The sequence below is a fragment of the Nothobranchius furzeri genome, chromosome 14 (genome assembly GCF_043380555.1).
Source record: "Nothobranchius furzeri strain GRZ-AD chromosome 14, NfurGRZ-RIMD1, whole genome shotgun sequence".
Taxonomy (NCBI): domain Eukaryota; kingdom Metazoa; phylum Chordata; class Actinopteri; order Cyprinodontiformes; family Nothobranchiidae; genus Nothobranchius; species Nothobranchius furzeri.
In genome coordinates, this window is record NC_091754.1 from 39,849,316 (window position 1) to 39,874,404 (window position 25,089).

Below are 25,089 nucleotides of genomic sequence, written 5' to 3' on the forward strand. Positions count from 1 at the left end.
AGAAGTCCAATAAAGAAACACCACTCGAGTTCAGATCAGGCGGGCCGTTCCTCCCAATCACACCCCTCCAGGTCAAGCTGTCATTGCCCACGTGAGCACTGAAGTCCCCCAGCAGGATAATGGAGTCCCCTGATGGAGCACTATCTAGCACTCGTCCCAGGGACTCCAAAAAGGGTGAGAACTCTGAACTGATATTTGGCCCATAAGCACAAGCAACAGTCAGCACCTGTTCCCCGACCTGAAGGCGCAGGGAAGCTACCCTCTCGTCCCCCGGGGTAAACCCCAACTCACAGGCAGAGAGTCTTGGGGCTAACAAAAAGCCAACCCCAGCCCTTCGCCTCTCACCCGGAGCAACTCCAGCAAAGGAGAGTGCCCAACCCCTCTCAAGGACTTGGGTCCCAGAGCCAATGCTATGTGTCGAGGTGAGTCCGACTATATCTAGCCGGTGCCGCTCAACCTCTGCCACAAGCTCCTGCTCCTTCCCCGCCAGTGAAGTGACGTTCCATTTCCCAAAAAACTGTTTTCTTGTCCGGGGATCGGACCGCCAAGGCTCCCGCTTTGGCCTGCCACCCGGTCCACATTGCACTGGACCCTTCATGTTCCTCCTGCAGGTGGTGAGTCCACAGTTGGATGAGCCCATATATCCGGTTCGGGCTTGGTCCGGCCGGGCCCCATTCTTAAAGCCTATTCTTAAAAGTAGACAAGGTGTCTGCCTGGGAGCTGGTTCCACAGGAGAGGAGCCTGATAACTAAAAGATCTGCGTCCCATCCTAATTTTAGATATTCTGGGAACCACCAGTAAACCTGCAGTCTGAGAGCGAAGTGCTCAGTTAGGAACGTATGGAACAATCAGATCACTGATGTATGATGGAGCTTGATTATTAAGAGCTTTATATGTGAGAAGAAGGATTTTAAAATCTATTCCGAATTTAACAGGCAGCCAATGTAGGGAAGCTAAGACAGGAGAGATATGATCTCTCTTTTTAATTCTCATCAGAACTCTAGCTGCAGCATTTTGGACAAGCTGAAAACTTTTAACTACATTCTGTGGACTTCCTGAGAGTAATGAATTACAGTAATCCAGTCTTGATGTAATAAATGCATGAACTAGTTTTTCAGCATCACTCCTGGAAAGGATGCTTCTAATCTTAGCAATATTCCGAAGGTGGAAAAAGGAAATCCTTTGTGCGCGTGTGTGTTGACTGCAGGGAAAACACTGCTGTCCCAGAATGTTCCTGCTGAGGGTTAACTCCCGCGACAGACTGGATTGCATTACATTCTGCACAATGTGACACTTTTACCTCCTCAAATGGAAATGAAATTCAGTCACACGATGACAGCAGGAGTCATTTAGTTCTTTAATCTGAAATCTTTTCATTTTGGTCTGCATCAGGAACACTGACAGTAAAAATGGATTATTTCGTTCAGTAATAATAGCTGCTTATGTTGCCAGCCAGAAACCCAGCAGACAATGTAGCTGTAGAACTGAACCACACAGGAATCTACACTGTATGCCAGGTTCTGGAGAGAGCAAAGGTCTCCCTTTAACATTTAGTCAACCTTTTTAAGGCATCAGACAGAAGGTATTTAGAAGAAAAAGAAGTGGAGGAATCATCATGACATAATGTCCCTGTCTTCACAGCCAGTGATGAGGTCGGAATCCTCTGCAAGCGAAGTGGATGCTCTTTACAACATGTAGGCAGAGATGTCAGAGACCCAGTAGCCAGATGTAGCTGCTGATTGCTACACAGGATCTACACTGCCTACTGAGCATCTGACAGCTGCTGAAGAGCCGTGGAGCAAGGACGAATGTTCTGGAACACCATCTGAACAAAACAGAAAAATACATAAACTTGTGTTAGAAACAAACACACAGGAAAAACAAAGGGACTATGGTGTGCAGGATTAAAATATCACAGGGACAGGTGGAAGAGTTAGCAGCAATCAAACGGAGAAATTAGATCAAGCAGAAGGAAGGAGGGGAACACCATCTTCACGTACATCATCATCATAATCACCATAAACATAATCATCTTCACCATCATCAACTTCACAATCATTACCATCATCATCATCATAAACATCATCATCATAATCATCTTCATGTGCATCATCATCATCATCATCATCATCATCATCATAAACATCATCATCTTCACCATCATCATCATCATAAACATCATCATCTTAATTATTTTCATCAACATCATCATCATATTCACAAATATCATCATTATATTCATCATCATCATCATCATCATCATCATCATCATCATCATATCAACCATTAACATCATTATCATCTTCACCATCATCATCATAAAGATCACGTTCAAAATCGTCATCAGGATCATCATCATCATCATCATCTTCACGTACATCATCATCATCATGCTCAGCATCATCATCTTCACATACATCATCATAATCACCATAAAAACAATTATCTTCACCATCATCATCATAAACATCAACACAATCATCATCATCATATTCACCATAAACATCCTCTTCACCATCACCACCATCATCATCATCTTCACCTACGTCATCATTCTCATTCTCATTCTCATCATCATCATCAAAATCATCATCATCATCTTCACATACACCATCATAATCACCATAAAAATCATAATCTTTAGCATCATCATCATACACATCATCATCATAATCGCCATCATGATTATCATCATCAACATCATATTCACTTAAACATCCTCTTCACCATCATCATTATCTTCACCATCATTATCATCATCATCATCACCACATTAACCATAAACATTACCATCATAATCATCTTCACTGACGTCAACGTGTGTGTGCATGTATGTGTGTGTGTGTGTGTGTGTGTGTGTGTGTGTGCGCGCGCATGTGTGTGTGTGTGTGTCGGGGGGATCCCCCTTAAGCCTTTACCTCTAGTATCTGCTAGTGAATGACAGACTTGTTTCTGTATAAACAAAGACAAAGCATGAATTAGTCAAGTCATTGTAAGAATTCTCCTAAGTCAGTTTCAGGTAAAAGACCCTGCTGCTGCCACAGTCAGTGCAGTTACATGCACACTGAATGACATCTAAGTCAATCCAGGTCGATCTTTTGTAAGAATCTGGGAGTCTTTAATCTAGTTTACATGCACATTATGGTACATTAGGTGGCAACATGTGCCTTTTCATGTTGGCATTCTTCCGGTTAGCTTATAATAACACAAGTAGTAAAAAGAGGCTGGGGGAGTGAAGCAGAGGGAACGGAAACTGATATATCCATTTCACCTGCTACACAGAGGTATCTGGGTGATCACACTGCATTGGTTTTTAAAGAACGCATGAATACATCAACAAGTCCGACAACCAGCTTTGCTGATTCACTTTTAAATCACTTCATCTGCAAAACTCTTAAAGTCCTTGACACCGTTGCACCCCAAAAAGGTCAGACTTATCTGTAGCAAACAAAAAGCTCCATGGAGGTTCACTACATCAGTTACAGATCCGAAAAGAAAATGCAGGAAAGCTGAGCATCGATTCAGAAAAAGTAACCCACCAGATCACTATGAGACCTCACAGTGTAGCTGCACACTTACAACTCTGGATTAAGTAAAGCAAGGCAAGCCTTTTTCTCCAAAGTCATCAGTGGTCATTATGTGGCGGCCCTGCCACTGATAGGCCGGCAAGGCCGCATTGCACTCTGGGGGGACGGTAAATTGGGGTTGCTTATTCAGTTTGTGGTGTTCTGAGGGTTATTTTGTTCGGGGTTATGTTAGTGTTGTTTGTTGCAATTTGGAGTTCACGCTGTGTTGTTCTTATCTGGTGCCTGTTGGCACCGTGAGTTAAATGTATGTGTGGGAGGATGAAAAAGGGAGCCATCCGGCTATTACAAGTGTTCTATGTCTGCTACCTGTCGACTCTTCTTTGCTGCTTCACACACACCCCGCTAGAGGGCGGCGCAGACCGCTACAATATTAACCCGTGTTCTGTTTGCTACTAGTGAGAGGCTAACTAATCTCCAACACAGTTAAACCCTGATTTCATGTCCCAAACTAAGTCTAATGAGTTTGAATCCCTTTTCAATGAAGAAATCATGAACATCAAATCAAGCATCACAACCAGACCACAGCTACAGCCACACAGTAACAATCTGGCTAGAATACCCGCTCTCAGTGTGATCAGAGCTAAAACGCTGGAGAACATAGTTAAGGCCTTAAACTCATCTACCTGCTGTCTGGACAACCTGCCAACTCACTTCTTCTAAAATGTTTTAGCTGCTTAAAAGCTGATGTAGTGAAAACCGTTAACTGTTCCTTAGTATCAGGTATTTTCCTACTTCAGTGAAAACTGCTGCTGGTGAACCTCTTCTACAGAAAAGGAAACTAGGTCCCTTAGTGATGAATAACTAGAGACCCATCTCTAATCTCCTTTCATGGGAACATGATTGAAAAAGCTGTTATGATCCAGCTGAACTTTTTAGAGACATACACCTGCTAGATAGTATCCAGTCAGGCTTTAGACAACACCACAGCACTGAGACTGCATTTATTAAAGTATTAAATGATATTCGTCTAAATACAGATTCAGGTAGAACATCTGTCCTGCTGATGCTCCATCTCACTGCAGCTGTTGATACTGAGGACCACAACATCCTTCTGATAGGCTCATAACATTGGTGGGACCTTCAGACACAGCTGTTATGATCCAGCTGAACGACTTTTTGGAGACAAACACCTGCTAGATAGTGTAACGGTATGAAATGACTGTTTTCCACCAAAAGTCATTTTCCCCCTCTCCTCTGACACAGAACTAGTCTGAATGAGATATGGCCTCAAGGTCTCATGCATTTGTTATAAACTGCTTTCTTTACAGCTCAAGAGAAGTTTGAAGAATGGACTCTCTCCTTTTAATAAATCAAAGAACTCTATTTTAATAAAGCTAATCAAACAAAGTGTTAGTCAATAAATAAGATGTGACCAATCTGTTAAATAAAAGTATTAATTACTTTATTATAATCCTATAGAATATAATAAGTAATATGACTTTAAATGTTTCCACTAGGACTGATCTCATGTAGCGTCAAGAGACGACACATTGCTTTCACTGATCCAATCAGAATCTGCCAGATCTGACGGAGGCGTGGTTTTGGTGGTGTTTGGTAAATCTGTCATCTTTTCATTCCACCATAAACCAAAACATCTGAAGTATAAAACTATGCCCACGTCATCTTTAACGCCAGTTCAAAGCGTTCTAGAGAAGTTGTCGGAGTGGCCAATCCGTAACTTTCCTCTTCAGCCAAAAGAACCAACGACAAGCTGGATAAAATCTGTTGCTGTTCCAACTGCTGCAGCGGTTCCTTTCAGAATAAAAGCTGAACCATCACGAACCAGGTTTGGGTCTCACTAGATGCCAACAAAATTGTCGTGACCCCGGAGTATCTCAAGACTGGTGGTCGGCTGCCGCAGCTGCTTCCACAGTCTCCGGCTCCACAAGGTCAAGCTGGACCTTTACACCTCCTGATCTAGACGGGGACTTCCGGTCAGGGTATGTAGACCGGCAAATGGCGTCAAATGTGTTTATGAATCTCCTAACCAAAGCATAGCGCGAAGACATCACCTTCAGTTCCCATCAGAACTAATCGATGCTTCGGATTTGCTGGTTCGGAGCAACATTCCACATCACACCATTCTCCGTTCTCATTCACCTTAGTTACACCATACATTTAGTGTTAAAGTTAGTCTAGTTTTAATTTGTTTAGTAATAAATTTTTAACCTTTTAAACTTGACTCTCTCTTCTGTTGTCTCTGAGTGAATACGAAGCTGTTATCTAATCCCCGCATTAAAAAGTTCCAATCTTCTGGTTTAAATAACATCACAGATCCGTAAGGTGGATTTCATATTTCCTATGGAATCCTACGCCTTATGGCTTATTAAATAACATGTAATTTAAATCATTACACCTCAGAACATCACACCTTCTTTCAGATACAGGATGCTGTGATTTGTGACTAAGAAAATATCTATGTGCAGAAATTACTTTAACTTTATCTGATGAACATTGTGAATGAGTGTAAATAATTATTCACTTGTTAAATCTAAAATTACTGATCGTACCATAATAATATTCATTTCAACCACAGTAATTTAAGCACAGATTAATCAAAACATTTCATTTAACCATATTGTTCATTACTTTATTCAGAGGCATGAGGAATCCTGTAGAAATTACGAGGGAAGCTTAGGCCTTGAAAAGGGAACAGTTTGTTGACAATACGTTATCATGTGTTCAGAGCTGCAGTATCTTCTTGGCTTGTTGGAAGATAGAATGTAAAATCCACCTTAGAGAATGGAATTTATGTCTGCAGATGACTGGTGGCATGTAGGTCAATATGTAGGTGAAAACTGACCATTTCTGGATGTTACAAGATGTTGAAGGGATCAAAGGAACAGTGCTAGACTGGTAAATCCTACCTGTCTGATAGATTTCATTTTGTAAATGTACATGACAAATCTTCATACTCCAGGGTTACTGGTGGAGTACCACAGGGTTCAGTGCTTGGACCATATACAGGTGCTGGCCAGTAAATTAGAATATCATCAAAAGGTTGAAAATATTTCAGTAATTCCATTCAAAACGTGAAACTTGTACATTATATTCATGCAATGCACACAGACCAATGTATTTCCGATGTTTATTACGTTTAATTTTGATATTTATAGGTGACAACCAATGAAAACATCAAATCTGGTATCTCAGAAAATTAGAATATTCTAAAGGCCAATGAAAAAATGTTTGTTTCTCTAATGTTGGCCAACTGAAAAGAATGAACATGAAAAGAATGTGCATGTATAGCACTCAATACTTAGTCGGGGCTCCTTTTGCCTCAATAACTGCAGTAATGCGGCGTGGCATGGACTCGATCAGTCTGTGGCACTGCTCAGGTGTTATGAGAGCCCAGGTTGCTCTGATAGTCGTCTTCAGCTCCTCTGCATTGTTGGGTCTAGCGTATTGCATCCTCCGCTTCACAATACCCCATAGATTTTCTATGGGGTTAAGGTCAGGCGAGTTTGCTGGCCAATCAAGGACAGGGATACCATGGTCCTTGAACCAGGTGCTGGTGGTTTTGGCACTGTGTGCAGGTGCCAAGTCCTGTTGAAAGGTGAAGTCTGCATCCCCATAAAGTTGGTCAGCAGCAGGAAGCATGAAGTGCTCTAAAACTTCCTGGTAGACGGCTGCATTGACCCTGGACCTCAGGAAACAGAGTGGGCCAACACCGGCAGATGACATGGCACCCCACACCATCACTGACGGTGGAAACTTTACACTGGACCTCATGCAACATGGATTCTGTGCTTCTCCGCTCTTCCTCCAGACTCTGGGTCCTTGATTTCCAAAGGAAATGCAGAACTTGCTTTCATCAGAAAACATAACTTTGGACCACTCAGCATCAGTCCAGTCCTTTTTGTCCTTGGCCCAGGCGAGACGCTTCTTGCGCTGTTTCTTGTTCAGGAGTGGCTTGACACACGGAATGCGACACCTGAATCCCATGTCTTTCATGAGTCTCCTCGTGGTGGTTCTTGAAGCGCTGACTCCAGCTGCAGTCCACTCTTTGTGGATCTCCCCCACATTTTTGAATGGGTTTGTCGTCACAATTCTCTGCAGGGTGCGGTTATCCCTAGAGCTTGTACACTTTTTTCTACCACATTTTTTCCGTCCCTTCGCCTGTCTGTTAATGTGCTTGGACACAGAGCTCTGCGAACAGCCAGCTTCTTTAGCAATCACCTTTTGTGTCTTGCCCTCCTTGTGCAAGGTGTCAATGATTGTCTTTTGGACAGCTGTTAAGTCAGAAGTCTTCCCCATGATTGTGGTGCCTTCAAAACAAGACTGAGGGACCTTTTAAAGGCCTTTGCAGGTGTTTTGAGTAAATCAGCTGATTAGAGTGGCAGCAGGTGTCTTCTATATTCAGCCTTTTCAGAATATTCTAATTTTTTGAGATACCAAATTTGGAGTTTTCATTAGTTGTCACTTATGAATATCAAATTTAAATGTAATGAACATTGGAAATACATTGGTCTGTGTGCATTGCATGAATATAATGTACAAGTTTCACGTTTTGAATGGAATTACTGAAATATTTTCAACCTTTTGATGATATTCTAATTTACTGGCCAGCACCTGTATATATATATATATATATATATATATATATATATATATATATATATATATATATATATATGCTTCCAATTGGTAAAATCATTAGACAGCATGGAATAAACTTCCACTGTTATGCTGACAGTATTCAGTTATATGTATCCATTAACCCTGATGAACCTAATCAGTTAGTTAGATTACATACTTGTCTTTAAGCCATAAAAAATTGGATGACTCTTAAGTTTCTGCTTTACATCAAGGCAAGACAAAAGTTCTCATCTTTGAACCCTAAATTGAGAAAAGGAAACGGCTTAGTCAATCACCTGACCTGAACGGCATTACATTAATCTCCGAGAACAAAGTAAGAAGCCTTAGTGTTAACTTTGACCAGGACATGTCATTCAAATCCCACGTTAAACAGGTTTGTAGGATTTTCTCCTTCCATTTTCGGAATATTGCTAAGACTAGAAGCATCCTTTCCAGGAGTGATGCTGAAAAACTAGTTCATGCATTTATTACATCAAGACTGGATTACTGTAATTCATTACTCTCAGGAAGTCCACAGAATGTAGTTAAAAGTCTTCAGCTTGTCCAAAATGTTGCAGCTAGAGTTCTGATGAGAATTAAAAAGAGAGATCATATCTCTCCTGTCTTAGCTTCTCTACATTGGCTGCCTGTTAAATTCAGAATAGATTTTAAGATCCTCCTTCTCACATATAAAGCTCTTAATAATCAAGCTCCATCATACATCAGTGATCTGATTGTTCCATACGTTCCTAACCGAGCACTTCGCTCTCAGAATGCAGGTTTACTGGTGGTTCCCAGAATATCTAAAATTAGGATGGGAGGCAGATCTTTTTGCTATCAGTTTCCTCTCTTGTGGATCCAGCTCCCAGCTTTAGTCCGTGAGGCAGACACCTTGTCTACTTTTAAAACTAGACATTTTTATTTGATAGGGCCTATGGTTAAAATCTGAAGTTAGCCTAGATCTGGACAAATGGGGGAGTAGAGGGAGGTGGAGTGCACAGTCGGTAAAGATGCCTCTCCCTTGCCCTGCCTCCAACATGCCTCCATCTAAAAGGTTAGGTTGTCTGGATTGTCCTGAGCGTGGTGTAGGCACTGCTAGCCAACGATCCTGTGATAACTGGAATGGCCGGGCCGAGACGTAAGCCCTTGCAAGAGGACCCAGGTAGATGGGAGCCATACCATCTCGGACTTTGTATGCTAGTGTTAGCACTTTGAATCTGGACAAGTGGGTGAGTAGAGGGAGGTGGAGTGTACAGTCGGTAAAGACGGCTCTCCCTTGTCCTTTGTAATGTCCAGCAATGGTCAGTTTTTAAGTACAGTTTGACCCTTCAACATCTGGTTGAAATGGAGACACGAGACTGCATGTGTTCCCTTTAATCTGCCTGCCTTCATCCCATTAGCTGGAGCGCAGAGCCTCTCTGCGGCTCTGAACACATGATAACGTAGTGTCAACAATGATGTTCCCTCCTCAAGGCCTCAAGCTTCTCTTATCGTCCTACAGGATTCTTCATGCCTCTGAATAAGTGAACACTCACAGCTCAGATTAGTTGCTAAATCAAAGAATGAATTCTTAAAGGGGCATTATGGAAGTTTGACAGCCAAAACAAGTATAGAAATGATAAATTTCTTCATACATTCTCCTGCAATGCCCTGGTCCTGTAGAATGAGCCCTGGCATTTTTACTGTTATTGCCTGTTTTTCTGTAAAATCACAGAAAAAGAGAGCTGCTCGGGCGGAGCAGGCTGCTTCATGCGCGTTCATGCTCAGGCACATAGCCCGTAGCATTTGCTATCCGTAGCTTTAGCAGCAGAGAGAGAGGTAGTGCCAACTCAGCAACTTTGTCGCTGCTCCTAATGCCTAGTGATGAACCTAGCTACATTTCTGAGGACCCTTAGCCACTTTCTTCTAGATATTTCCTGCAAATTAGCAACAAAATAGCCCTTTTCGCTCCAAACCGTTCTTTGAATGTTGTTTCAGCTGTCATCAAGGATATAAATATTACAGATACAAAAGACATTACTGGTGCTTTAGCTTACCTAGTAAGATGTCGAACTTTCGTGCAGAAGACCCGGGTTAGATTCTGGATGTGAACATAGTTTATTTAGAGTTTATTTTTTACATTAATGGTATATTTTTTTACAGCAAGATGCCCAAATATTTGCCGAATGGCATTGAATTCACAGATAAAAAAGATGTGGGTTCAACTTTCATTTTGGAACAATTTTTCAAGCAAGCGAAGGGAATGATCTGAGCATGCAGGAGGACTGACCCATCTTAAACCTTTGTCGGCTGTGCTGAAGAGAAAGGTACAGAACCAAATTATTTAATTAATTAGCTGCGCCCCCCCCCCCCCCCCCACACACACACACACACACACACAGGACTGTCTCAGCTGTTATTTTCGTTAAGGAGTGTGCACGTACAGCATGCGCGCCTCGTGCACGAGCCTACTATTGAAGCTGCCATTACGCTTTTGGCCTGAGGGGGCAATCACGAGCATAAAAATTCTAAACTCCGTAAAGTCCCTTTAAATTAAATGTGAACTTTCAAAACTTATAAGTTAAATAATCATTAAATAAACGTTTATTTATTGTCACTTATAATAATTATAATATAAATGAAATGCTGTCATAATACTGTGCTTGAATGACTGAAGTTTGAAATGAATGTTATGTTATGATTACATTGATCAGTAATGTTGATTGACAAGGCCATCACCATCTACACTTACACAAGGCCAAGGTAAAGTTAAGTCAAATGCGTGACCCATAGATATCTCTTTATCCCAGATCAGAGCGTCCGGTATCACAGAAGGCATGTTTCTGAGGTTGTCTTGGTAATATTCCTCAACATGTCAATCTCTGGTTGGCCACACAAATCATAACATGAGAACATTAAAAACAGGATCACTCTGGTGATTCAGCAGTTGCAGTTCTTACGAGTTCCAGCTCTACAGTTCTAGGGGAAGCTACGGAAACGGCCGCCTGTGGTGAAGTCTTTAACTAAGCAGCTTTGACATGCTGTCAAGGTTGTTGCAAGCTGACACAGCAATCGGTTCCTGCAGAGACGCAAACGGTTTCATCCTATCTGTGTGCCTAGCAGCATCTCTGGACGGGAGAAGTCGGCGCTGTGGTCAATCTACTGGACCTGGGTGCTAAGAGGTCACCCGACCTTAATGACCTCCTGATCCGTGAAGAGTGTCTCCGAAGGGGTGAGGTGGAACACAGTGTGATTGTGTCTGATGCTTTTTGATAAGAATTAACTTCATAGTGAGTGAGTGACCAACACCATTTTGGTTAACCTCCAGAATATCCTGGTAAAGGAATGAACAAAATTCTAAAGGAACATTGAGGTGTTATCGCACATTTTCATTTGCGTTGTTTCTTCCTTGGAAGTAGGATCCTTACAGGTTTTACTTGGTAGGAAAAAGGACTGATAAGGAAACTTTGTTACAACAAAGAAATAATCAACCCAACTCTGATATCCTGACTCTTGGTGCTACATTTATATTTCAACATAGATGATTTTTGGGTTGGATGTTACAGCAGCAGTCTTTCATGCTGAATTACTTGAAGAAGAAACAATCTTTTATATAGCACTTCTCAAGAACAAAAAATAAAAAATATAAAAAGATTTAAAAAATGTATTACAAAAATAAAATTGTGATTTAAAAACTATGAAGATGGGGAAAGTGAAAGAGATAATCAGTGGATCCCTGGAAAGTCTAAATTTGCAGAGAGAGCTGAATAAGAAGATATTGATGAAGAAATCAAAGGTCACTACAAAGCCAGCCTGAACAGGTAGGTTTTCAGAATTTTTTTTAAAGGAGACCACCAAGTTCACTAATCTCAGGTTCAGAGAAAGAGTCTTCCAGAGTCTAGGGGCATCAGCCGCTGCCAAGTAAAGCAGGGCAATTGTCACTTTGAGAGCAGGAAGTTTGGACCCAAGGTGCAGGAAATCCAGAACACACAGGCAGGAGCGGTTGAAAAAGTAAAATCCTTTATTTAGGAAGATAACCAAAAATCCATGGGGAGAAAGCCAAAACCTAATAACTAAACTCAGACCAAAAAACCAAAAGCTCACCTTCTGAGCAGAGACCTAAAGACTAGAGACAAGAGACAAAACAACGCTGACCTAAGACAATGAACCAACAACCACAGAATGACAAGACAATGCTTATAAACACAGAGGGAGGTAATCAGGGAAACAGGTGACAGGTGTGAGGACTGTGAGCTGAGGAGAAACTGGTGGAATCAATTAACTAAATGGGCAGGGAAATAGCTTGGCAGGAGGGCAGATAAACATTAACCTATAAAAACTGGATCTAACTAAACCTAAAAGACAGAGGGCAAAAATAACCCACTAATAACCAGATGGGTGAGGAGGACTAATCTAAAGACAACTAGGAAGTGACTAGGAGGACACAAGAGGAGAGCCTGAAGTGGGAACAGGAAGGGACACAGTACATGACAGCAATGCTCACTCTGCAAACAGCATCATAAGACCAATGGGAAGATTCAACATTACACAATTTTCTGTTTTCTGTTCTGGTGCTACAGGGTATTGGTTTTACAGCATCATGTTGCTACAGGATGAAGGTGCTACAGAATTATGGTGCTACACACTCATGGTGCTAAAGAATTATTGTGCGACAACATCATGCTGCTAAAGGATCAAGGTGCGACAACGTCATGGTGCAAAAGGATCATGGTGCTACAACATCATGCTGCTAAAGGATCATGGTGCTACAACATCATGCTGCTAAAGGATCATGGTGCTACAACATCATGCTGCTAAAGGATCATGGTGCGACAACATCATGCTGCTAAAGGATCATGGTGCTACAACATCATGCTGCTAAAGGATCATGGTGCTACAACATCATGCTGCTAAAGGATCATGGTGCTACAACATCATGCTGCTAAAGGATCATGGTGCGACAACATCATGCTGCTAAAGGATCAAGGTGCGACAACGTCATGGTGCTAAAGGATCATGGTGCTACAACATCATGCTGCTAAAGGATCATGGTGCTACAACATCATGTTTCTACAACATCATGGCTCTACAACATCATGGTGCTACAACATCATGGTGCTACAGCATCATGGTGCTAAAGGATCATGGTGCTACAACATCATGTTTCTACAACATCATGTTTCTACAACATCATGGCTCTACAACATCATGGTGCTACAACATCATGGTGCTACAACATCATGGTGCTAAAGGATCATGGTGCTACAACATCATGGTGCTACAACATCATGGTGCTAAAGGATCATGGTGCTACAACATCATGGTGCTAAATGATCATGGTGCTACAACATCATGCTGCTAAAGGATCATGGTGCTACAACATCATGTTTCTACAACATCATGGCTCTACAACATCATGGTGCTACAACATCATGGTGCTACAGCATCATGGTGCTAAAGGATCATGGTGCTACAACATCATGTTTCTACAACATCATGTTTCTACAACATCATGTTTCTACAACATCATGGCTCTACAACATCATGGTGCTACAACATCATGGTGCTAAAGGATCATGGTGCTACAACATCATGGTGCTAAAGGATCATGGTGCTACAACATCATGGTGCTAAAGGATCATGGTGCTACAACATCATGTTTCTACAACATCATGGTGCTACAACATCATGGTGCTACAACATCATGGTGCTACAGGATCATGGTGCTACAACATCATGGTGCTAAAGGATCAAGGTGCGACAACGTCATGGTGCAAAAGGATCATGGTGCTACAACATCATGCTGCTAAAGGATCATGGTGCTACAACATCATGCTGCTAAAGGATCATGGTGCGACAACATCATGGTGCTAAAGGATCATGGTGCTACAACATCATGTTGCTAAAGGATCAAGGTGCGACAACGTCATGGTGCAAAAGGATCATGGTGCTACAACATCATGCTGCTAAAGGATCATGGTGCTACAACATCATGCTGCTAAAGGATCATGGTGCGACAACATCATGCTGCTAAAGGATCAAGGTGCGACAACGTCATGGTGCAAAAGGATCATGGTGCTACAACATCATGCTGCTAAAGTATCATGGTGCTACAACATCGTGCTGCTAAAGGATCATGGTGCTACAACATCATGGTGCTAAATGATCATGGTGCTACAACATCATGCTGCTAAAGGATCATGGTGCTACAACATCATGCTGCTAAAGGATCATGGTGCTACAACATCATGGTGCTAAATGATCATGGTGCTACAACATCATGCTGCTAAAGGATCATGGTGCTACAACATCATGGCTCTACAACATCATGGTGCTACAACATCATGGTGCTACAACATCATGGTGCTAAAGGATCATGGTGCTACAACATGTTTCTACAACATCATGGTGCTACAACATCATGTTTCTACAACATCATGGTGCTACAGAATCATGGTGCTACAACGTCATGTTTCTACAACATCATGGTGCTACAACATCATGTTTCTACAACATCATGGCTCTACAACATCATGGTGCTACAACATCATGGTGCTACAACATCATGTTTCTACAACATCATGGCTCTACAACATCATGGTGCTACAACATCATGGTGCTACAACATCATGGCTCTACAACATCATGGTGCTACAACATCATGTTTCTACAACATCATGGTGCTACAACATCATGGTGCTAAAGGATCATGGTGCTACAACATCATGGTGCTAAATGATCATGGTGCTACAACATCATGCTGCTAAAGGATCATGGTGCTACAACATCATGTTTCTACAACATCATGGCTCTACAACATCATGGTGCTACAACATCATGGTGCTACAGCATCATGGTGCTAAAGGATCATGGTGCTACAACATCATGTTTCTACAACATCATGTTTCTACAACATCATGTTTCTACAACATCATGGCTCTACAACATCATGGTGCTACAACATCATGGTGCTAAAGGATCATGGTGCTACAACATCATGGTGCTAAAGGATCATGGTGCTACAACATCATGGTGCTAAAGGATCATGGTGCTACAACATCATGTTTCTACAACATCATGGTGCTACAACATCATGGTGCTACAACATCATGGTGCTACAGGATCATGGTGCTACAACATCATGGTGCTAAAGGATCAAGGTGCGACAACGTCATGGTGCAAAAGGATCATGGTGCTACAACATCATGCTGCTAAAGGATCATGGTGCTACAACATCATGCTGCTAAAGGATCATGGTGCGACAACATCATGGTGCTAAAGGATCATGGTGCTACAACATCATGTTGCTAAAGGATCAAGGTGCGACAACGTCATGGTGCAAAAGGATCATGGTGCTACAACATCATGCTGCTAAAGGATCATGGTGCTACAACATCATGCTGCTAAAGGATCATGGTGCGACAACATCATGCTGCTAAAGGATCAAGGTGCGACAACGTCATGGTGCAAAAGGATCATGGTGCTACAACATCATGCTGCTAAAGTATCATGGTGCTACAACATCATGCTGCTAAAGGATCATGGTGCTACAACATCATGGTGCTAAATGATCATGGTGCTACAACATCATGCTGCTAAAGGATCATGGTGCTACAACATCATGCTGCTAAAGGATCATGGTGCTACAACATCATGGTGCTAAATGATCATGGTGCTACAACATCATGCTGCTAAAGGATCATGGTGCTACAACATCATGGCTCTACAACATCATGGTGCTACAACATCATGGTGCTACAACATCATGGTGCTAAAGGATCATGGTGCTACAACATGTTTCTACAACATCATGGTGCTACAACATCATGTTTCTACAACATCATGGTGCTACAGAATCATGGTGCTACAACGTCATGTTTCTACAACATCATGGTGCTACAACATCATGTTTCTACAACATCATGGTGCTACAACATCATGGTGCTACAACATCATGGTGCTACAACATCATGGCTCTACAACATCATGGTGCTACAACATCATGTTTCTACAACATCATGGTGCTACAACATCATGGTGCTAAAGGATCATGGTGCTACAACATCATGTTTCTACACCATCATGGCTCTACAACATCATGGTGCTAAAGGATCATGGTGCTACAACATCATGGTGCTAAAGGATCATGGTACTACAACATCATGTTTCTACAACATCATGTTTCTACAACATCATGGTGCTACAAAATCATGGTGCTACAACATCATGGTGCTAAAGGATCATGGTGCTACAACATCATGGTGCTAAAGGATCATGGTGCTACAACATCATGTTTCTACAACATCATGGTGCTACAAAATCATGGTGCTACAACCTCATAGTGCAACAACATCATGGTGCTACAGGATCATGGTGCTTCAACTTCATGGTTCTACAACATCATGGTGCTACAACATCATGGTGCTACAACATCATGGTGCTAAAGGATCATGGTGCGACAACATCATGGTGCTACAACATCATGGTGCTACAACATCATGGTGCTAAAGGATCATGGTGCTACAACATCATGGTGCTAAAGGATCATGGTGCTACAACATCATGGTACTACAACATCATGGTGCTACAACATCATGCTGCTAAAGGATCATGGTGCGACAACATCATGGAGCTACAACATCATGGTGCTACAACATCATGCTGCTAAAGGATCATGGTGCGACAACATCATGGTGCTACAACATCATGGTGCTAAAGGATCATGGTGCTACAACATCATGGTGCTAAGGGATCATGGTCCTATAACATCATGGTGCTAAAGGATCATGGTGCTACAACATCTTGGTACTACAACATCATGGTGCTACAACATCATGGTGCTAAAGGATCATGGTGCTACAACATCATGGTGCTAAGGGATCATGGTGCTACAACATCATGGTGCTAAAGGATCATGGTGCTACAACATCATGGTACTACAACATCATGGTGCTACAACATCATGGTGCTAAAGGATCATGGTGCTACAACATCATGGTGCTAAAGGATCATGGTGCTACAACATCATGGTACTACAACATCATGGTGCTACAACATCATGCTGCTAAAGGATCATGGTGCTACAACATCATGTTTCTACAACATCATGTTTCTACAACATCATGGCTCTACAACATCATGGTGCTACAACATCATGGTGCTACAACATCATGGTGCTAAAGGATCATGGTGCTACAACATCATGGTGCTACAACATCATGGTGCTAAAGGATCATGGTGCTACAACATCATGGTGCTAAATGATCATGGTGCTACAACATCATGCTGCTAAAGGATCATGGTGCTACAACATCATGTTTCTACAACATCATGGCTCTACAACATCATGGTGCTACAACATCATGGTGCTACAGCATCATGGTGCTAAAGGATCATGGTGCTACAACATCATGTTTCTACAACATCATGTTTCTACAACATCATGTTTCTACAACATCATGGCTCTACAACATCATGGTGCTACAACATCATGGTGCTAAAGGATCATGGTGCTACAACATCATGGTGCTAAAGGATCATGGTGCTACAACATCATGGTGCTAAAGGATCATGGTGCTACAACATCATGTTTCTACAACATCATGGTGCTACAACATCATGGTGCTACAACATCATGGTGCTACAACATCATGGTGCTACAGGATCATGGTGCTACAACATCATGGTGCTAAAGGATCAAGGTGCGACAACGTCATGGTGCAAAAGGATCATGGTGCTACAACATCATGCTGCTAAAGGATCATGGTGCTACAACATCATGCTGCTAAAGGATCATGGTGCGACAACATCATGGTGCTAAAGGATCATGGTGCTACAACATCATGTTGCTAAAGGATCAAGGTGCGACAACGTCATGGTGCAAAAGGATCATGGTGCTACAACATCATGCTGCTAAAGGATCATGGTGCTACAACATCATGCTGCTAAAGGATCATGGTGCGACAACATCATGCTGCTAAAGGATCAAGGTGCGACAACGTCATGGTGCAAAAGGATCATGGTGCTACAACATCATGCTGCTAAAGTATCATGGTGCTACAACATCGTGCTGCTAAAGGATCATGGTGCTACAACATCATGGTGCTAAATGATCATGGTGCTACAACATCATGCTGCTAAAGGATCATGGTGCTACAACATCATGCTGCTAAAGGATCATGGTGCTACAACATCATGGTGCTAAATGATCATGGTGCTACAACATCATGCTGCTAAAGGATCATGGTGCTACAACATCATGGCTCTACAACATCATGGTGCTACAACATCATGGTGCTACAACATCATGGTGCTAAAGGATCATGGTGCTACAACATATTTCTACAACATCATGGTGCTACAACATCATGTTTCTACAACATCATGGTGCTACAGAATCATGGTGCTACAACGTCATGTTTCTACAACATCATGGTGCTACAACATCATGTTTCTACAACATCATGGCTCTACAACATCATGGTGCTACAACATCATGGTGCTACAACATCATGGTGCTACAACATCATGGCTCTACAACATCATGGTGCTACAACATCATGTTTCTACAACATCATGGTGCTACAACATCATGGTGCTAAAGGATCATGGTGCTACAACATCATGGTGCTAAATGATCATGGTGCTACAACATCATGCTGCTAAAGGATCATGGTGCTACAACATCATGTTTCTACAACATCATGGCTCTACAACATCATGGTGCTACAACATCATGGTGCTACAGCATCATGGTGCTAAAGGATCATGGTGCTACAACATCATGTTTCTACAACATCATGTTTCTACAACATCATGTTTCTACAACATCATGGCTCTACAACATCATGGTGCTACAACATCATGGTGCTAAAGGATCATGGTGCTACAACATCATGGTGCTAAAGGATCATGGTGCTACAACATCATGGTGCTAAAGGATCATGGTGCTACAACATCATGTTTCTACAACATCATGGTGCTACAACATCATGGTGCTACAACATCATGGTGCTACAGGATCATGGTGCTACAACATCATGGTGCTAAAGGATCAAGGTGCGACAACGTCATGGTGCAAAAGGATCATGGTGCTACAACATCATGCTGCTAAAGGATCATGGTGCTACAACATCATGCTGCTAAAGGATCATGGTGCGACAACATCATGGTGCTAAAGGATCATGGTGCTACAACATCATGTTGCTAAAGGATCAAGGTGCGACAACGTCATGGTGCAAAAGGATCATGGTGCTACAACATCATGCTGCTAAAGGATCATGGTGCTACAACATCATGCTGCTAAAGGATCATGGTGCGACAACATCATGCTGCTAAAGGATCAAGGTGCGACAACGTCATGGTGCAAAAGGATCATGGTGCTACAACATCATGCTGCTAAAGTATCATGGTGCTACAACATCATGCTGCTAAAGGATCATGGTGCTACAACATCATGGTGCTAAATGATCATGGTGCTACAACATCATGCTGCTAAAGGATCATGGTGCTACAACATCATGCTGCTAAAGGATCATGGTGCTACAACATCATGGTGCTAAATGATCATGGTGCTACAACATCATGCTGCTAAAGGATCATGGTGCTACAACATCATGGCTCTACAACATCATGGTGCTACAACATCATGGTGCTACAACATCATGGTGCTAAAGGATCATGGTGCTACAACATGTTTCTACAACATCATGGTGCTACAACATCATGTTTCTACAACATCATGGTGCTACAGAATCATGGTGCTACAACGTCATGTTTCTACAACATCATGGTGCTACAACATCATGTTTCTACAACATCATGGCTCTACAACATCATGGTGCTACAACATCATGGTGCTACAACATCATGGTGCTACAACATCATGGCTCTACAACATCATGGTGCTACAACATCATGTTTCTACAACATCATGGTGCTACAACATCATGGTGCTAAAGGATCATGGTGCTACAACATCATGTTTCTACACCATCATGGCTCTACAACATCATGGTGCTAAAGGATCATGGTGCTACAACATCATGGTGCTAAAGGATCATGGTACTACAACATCATGTTTCTACAACATCATGGTGCTACAAAATCATGGTGCTACAACATCATGGTGCTAAAGGATCATGGTGCTACAACATCATGGTGCTAAAGGATCATGGTGCTACAACATCATGTTTCTACAACATCATGGTGCTACAAAATCATGGTGCTACAACCTCATAGTGCAACAACATCATGGTGCTACAGGATCATGGTGCTTCAACTTCATGGTTCTACAACATCATGGTGCTAAAGGATCATGGTGCTACAACATCATGGTGCTACAACATCATGGTGCTAAAGGATCATGGTGCGACAACATCATGGTGCTACAACATCATGGTGCTAAAGGATCATGGTGCTACAACATCATGGTGCTAAAGGATCATGGTGCTACAACATCATGGTACTACAACATCATGGTGCTACAACATCATGCTGCTAAAGGATCATGGTGCGACAACATCATGGAGCTACAACATCATGGTGCTACAACATCATGCTGCTAAAGGATCATGGTGCGACAACATCATGGTGCTACAACATCATGGTGCTAAAGGATCATGGTGCTACAACATCATGGTGCTAAGGGATCATGGTCCTATAACATCATGGTGCTAAAGGATCATGGTGCTACAACATCTTGGTACTACAACATCATGGTGCTACAACATCATGGTGCTAAAGGATCATGGTGCTACAACATCATGGTGCTAAGGGATCATGGTGCTACAACATCATGGTGCTAAAGGATCATGGTGCTACAACATCATGGTACTACAACATCATGGTGCTACAACATCATGGTGCTAAAGGATCATGGTGCTACAACATCATGGTGCTAAAGGATCATGGTGCTACAACATCATGGTACTACAACATCATGGTGCTACAACATCATGCTGCTAAAGGATCATGGTGCGACAACATCATGGAGCTACAACATCATGGTGCTACAACATCATGCTGCTAAAGGATCATGGTGCGACAACATCATGGTGCTACAACATCATGGTGCTAAAGGATCATGGTGCTACAACATCATGGTGCTATGGGATCATGGTGCTATAACATCATGGTGCTACAACATCATGGTGCTACAACATCATGGTGCTAAAGGATCATGGTGCTACAACATCATGGTGCTAAGGGATCATGGTGCTATAACATCATGGTGCTACAACATCTTGGTTCTACAACATCATGGTGCTAAAGGATCATGGTGCTACAACATCATGGTGCTACAACATCATGGTGCTAAAAGATCATGGTGCTAAAGGATCATGGTGCTACAACATCATGTTTCTACAACATCATGGCTCTACAACATCATGGTGCTACAACATCATGGTGCTAAAGGATCATGGTGCTACAACATCATGGTGCTACAACATCATGGTGCTAAGGGATCATGGTGCTACAACATCATGGTGCTAAAGGATCATGGTGCTACAACATCATGGTGCTAAAGGATCATGGTGCTACAACATCATGGTACTACAACATCATGGTGCTACAACATCATGGTGCTAAGGGATCATGGTGCTACAACATCATGGTGCTAAAGGATCATGGTGCTACAACATCATGGTACTACAACATCATGGTGCTACAACATCATGGTACTACAACACCATGGTGCTACAACATCATGCTGCTAAAGGATCATGGTGCTACAACATCATGGTGCTAAAGGATCATGGTGCTACAACATCATGGGGCTAAGGGATCATGGTGCTATAACATCATGGTGCTACAACATCATGGTGCTACAACATCATGGTGCTAAAGGATCATGGTGCTACAACATCATGGTGCTAAGGGATCATGGTGCTATAACATCATAGTGCTAAAGGATCATGGTGCTACAACATCATGGTGCTACAACATCTTGGTTCTACAACATCATGGTGCTAAAGGATCATGGTGCTACAACATCATGGTGCTACAACATCATGGTGCTAAAGGATCATGGTGCGACAACATCATGGTGCTACAACATCATGGTGCTAAAGGATCATGGTGCTACAACATCATGGTGCTAAGGGATCATGGTGCTATAACATCATGGTGCTACAACATCATGGTGCTACAACATCATGGTGCTACAACATCATGGTGCTAAAGGATCATGGTGCTATAACATCATGGTGCTAAAGGATCATGGTGCTACAACATCATGGTGCTACAACATCTTGGTTCTACAACATCATGGTGCTAAAGGATCATGGTGCTACAACATCATGGTGCTACAACATCATGGTGCTAAAGGATCATGGTGCTACAACATCATGTTTCTACAACACCATGGCTCTACAACATCATGGTGCTACAACATCATGGTGCTAAAGGATCATGGTGCTACAACATCATGGTGCTACAACATCATGGTGCTAAAGGATCATGGTGCGACAACATCATGGTACTACAACATCATGGTGCTACAACATCATGTTGCTAAAGGATCATGGTGCGACAACATCATGGTGCTACAACATCATGGTGCTAAAGGATCATGGTGCTACAACATCATGGTGCTAAGGGATCATGGTGCTATAACATCATGGTGCTATAACATCATGGTGCTACAACATCATGGTGCTACAACATCATGGTGCTAAGGGATCATGGTGCTATAACATCATGGTGCTAAAGGATCATGGTGCTACAACATCATGGTGCTAAAGGATCATGGTGCTACAACATCATGTTTCTAGAACATCATGGCTCTACAACATCATGGTGCTACAACATCATGGTGCTAAAGGATCATGGTGCTACAACATCATGGTGCTAAAGGATCATGGCGCTACAACATCATGGTGCTAAAGGATCATGGTGCTAAAGGATCATGGTGCTACAACATCATGTTTCTACAACATCATGGTGCTAAAGGATCATGGTGCTACAACATCATGGTGCTACAACATCTTGGTTCTACAACATCATGGTGCTAAAGGATCATGGTGCTACAACATCATGGTGCTACAACATCATGGTGCTAAAGGATCATGGTGCTACAACATCATGGTGCTAAAGGATCATGGTGCTACAACATCATGTTTCTACAACATCATGGCTCTACAACATCATGGTGCTACAACATCATGGTGCTAAAGGATCATGGTGCTACAACATCATGGTGCTACAACATCATGGTGCTAAAGGATCATGGTGCTACAACATCATGGTGCTAAAGGATCATGGTGTTAAAGGATCATGGTGCTACAACATCATGTTTCTACAACATCATGGCTCTACAACATCATGGTGCTACAACATCATGGTGCTAAAGGATCATGGTGCTACAACATCATGGTGGTACAAAATCATGGTGCTACAACCTCATAGTGCAACAACATCATGGTGCTACAGGATCATGGTGCTTCAACTTCATGGTTCTACAACATCATGGTGCTAAAGATCATGATTCTACAACATCATGTTTCTACAACATCATGGTGCTACAACATCATGGTGCTAAGGGATCATGGTGCTATAACATCATGGTGCTACAACATCATGGTGCTAAAGGATCATGGTGCTACAACATCATGGTGCTAAAGGATCATGGTGCTACAACATCATGGTGCTACAACATCATGGTGCTAAAGGATCATGGTGCGACAACATCATGGTACTACAACATCATGGTGCTACAATATCATGCTGCTAAAGGATCATGGTGCGACAACATCATGGTGCCACAACATCATGGTGCTAAAGGATCATGGTGCTACAACATCATGGTGCTACAACATCATGCTGCTAAAGGATCATGGTGCGACAACATCATGGTGCTACAACATCATGGTGCTAAAGGATCATGGTGCTATAACATCATGGTGCTACAACATCATGGTGCTAAGGGATCATGGTGCTATAACATCATGGTGCTACAACATCATGGTGCTACAACATCATGGTGCTAAAGGATCATGGTGCTACAACATCATGGTGCTAAGGGATCATGGTGCTATAACATCATGGTGCTAAAGGATCATGGTGCTACAACATCATGGTGCTACAACATCTTGGTTCTACAACATCATGGTGCTAAAGGATCATGGTGCTACAACATCATGGTGCTACAACATCATGGTGCTAAAGGATCATGGTGCTAAAGGATCATGGTGCTACAACATCATGTTTCTACAACATCATGGCACTACAACATCATGGTGCTACAACATCATGGTGCTAAAGGATCATGGTGCTACAACATCATGGTGCTACAACATCTTGGTTCTACAACATCATGGTGCTAAAGGATCATGGTGCTACAACATCATGGTGCTACAACATCATGGTGCTAAAGGATCATGGTGCTACAACATCATGGTGCTACAACATCATGGTGCTAAAGGATCATGGTGCTAAAGGATCATGGTGCTACAACATCATGGTGCTACAACATCATGGTGCTAAAGGATCATGGTGCTACAACATCATGTTTCTACAACATCATGGCTCTACAACATCATGGTGCTACAACATCATGGTGCTAAAGGATCATGGTGCTACAACATCATGGTGCTACAAAATCATGGTGCTACAACCTCTAAGTGCAACAACATCATGGTGCTACAGGATCATGGTGCTTCAACTTCATGGTTCTACAACATCATGGTGCTAAAGATCATGGTTCTACAACATCATGTTTCTACAACATCATGGTGCTACAACATCATGGTGCTAAGGGATCATGGTGCTATAACATCATGGTGCTACAACATCATGGTGCTAAAGGATCATGGTGCTACAACATCATGGTGCTAAAGGATCATGGTGCTACAACATCATGGTGCTAAAGGATCATGGTGCGACAACATCATGGTACTACAACATCATGGTGCTACAACATCATGCTGCTAAAGGATCATGGTGC

General features: G+C 42.2%; 1 protein-coding gene across 1 annotated transcript in view; it reads right to left on the reverse strand.

Annotated features, from left to right (window-relative positions):
* Positions 1-1,733: 1,733 nt before the first annotated feature.
* LOC129164995 (uncharacterized) overlaps positions 1,734-25,089 on the reverse strand; it is a 27,357-nt gene continuing 4,001 nt past the window's right edge. The window contains exons 6-7 of the mRNA XM_070544392.1: positions 2,919-2,952; positions 1,734-1,825 (exon numbers count right to left, since the gene is read on the reverse strand). Of these exons, the coding sequence (XP_070400493.1) occupies positions 2,921-2,952 (32 nt within the window). The 3' untranslated portion in view covers positions 1,734-1,825; positions 2,919-2,920. The remainder of the gene's footprint in view (positions 1,826-2,918; positions 2,953-25,089) is intronic.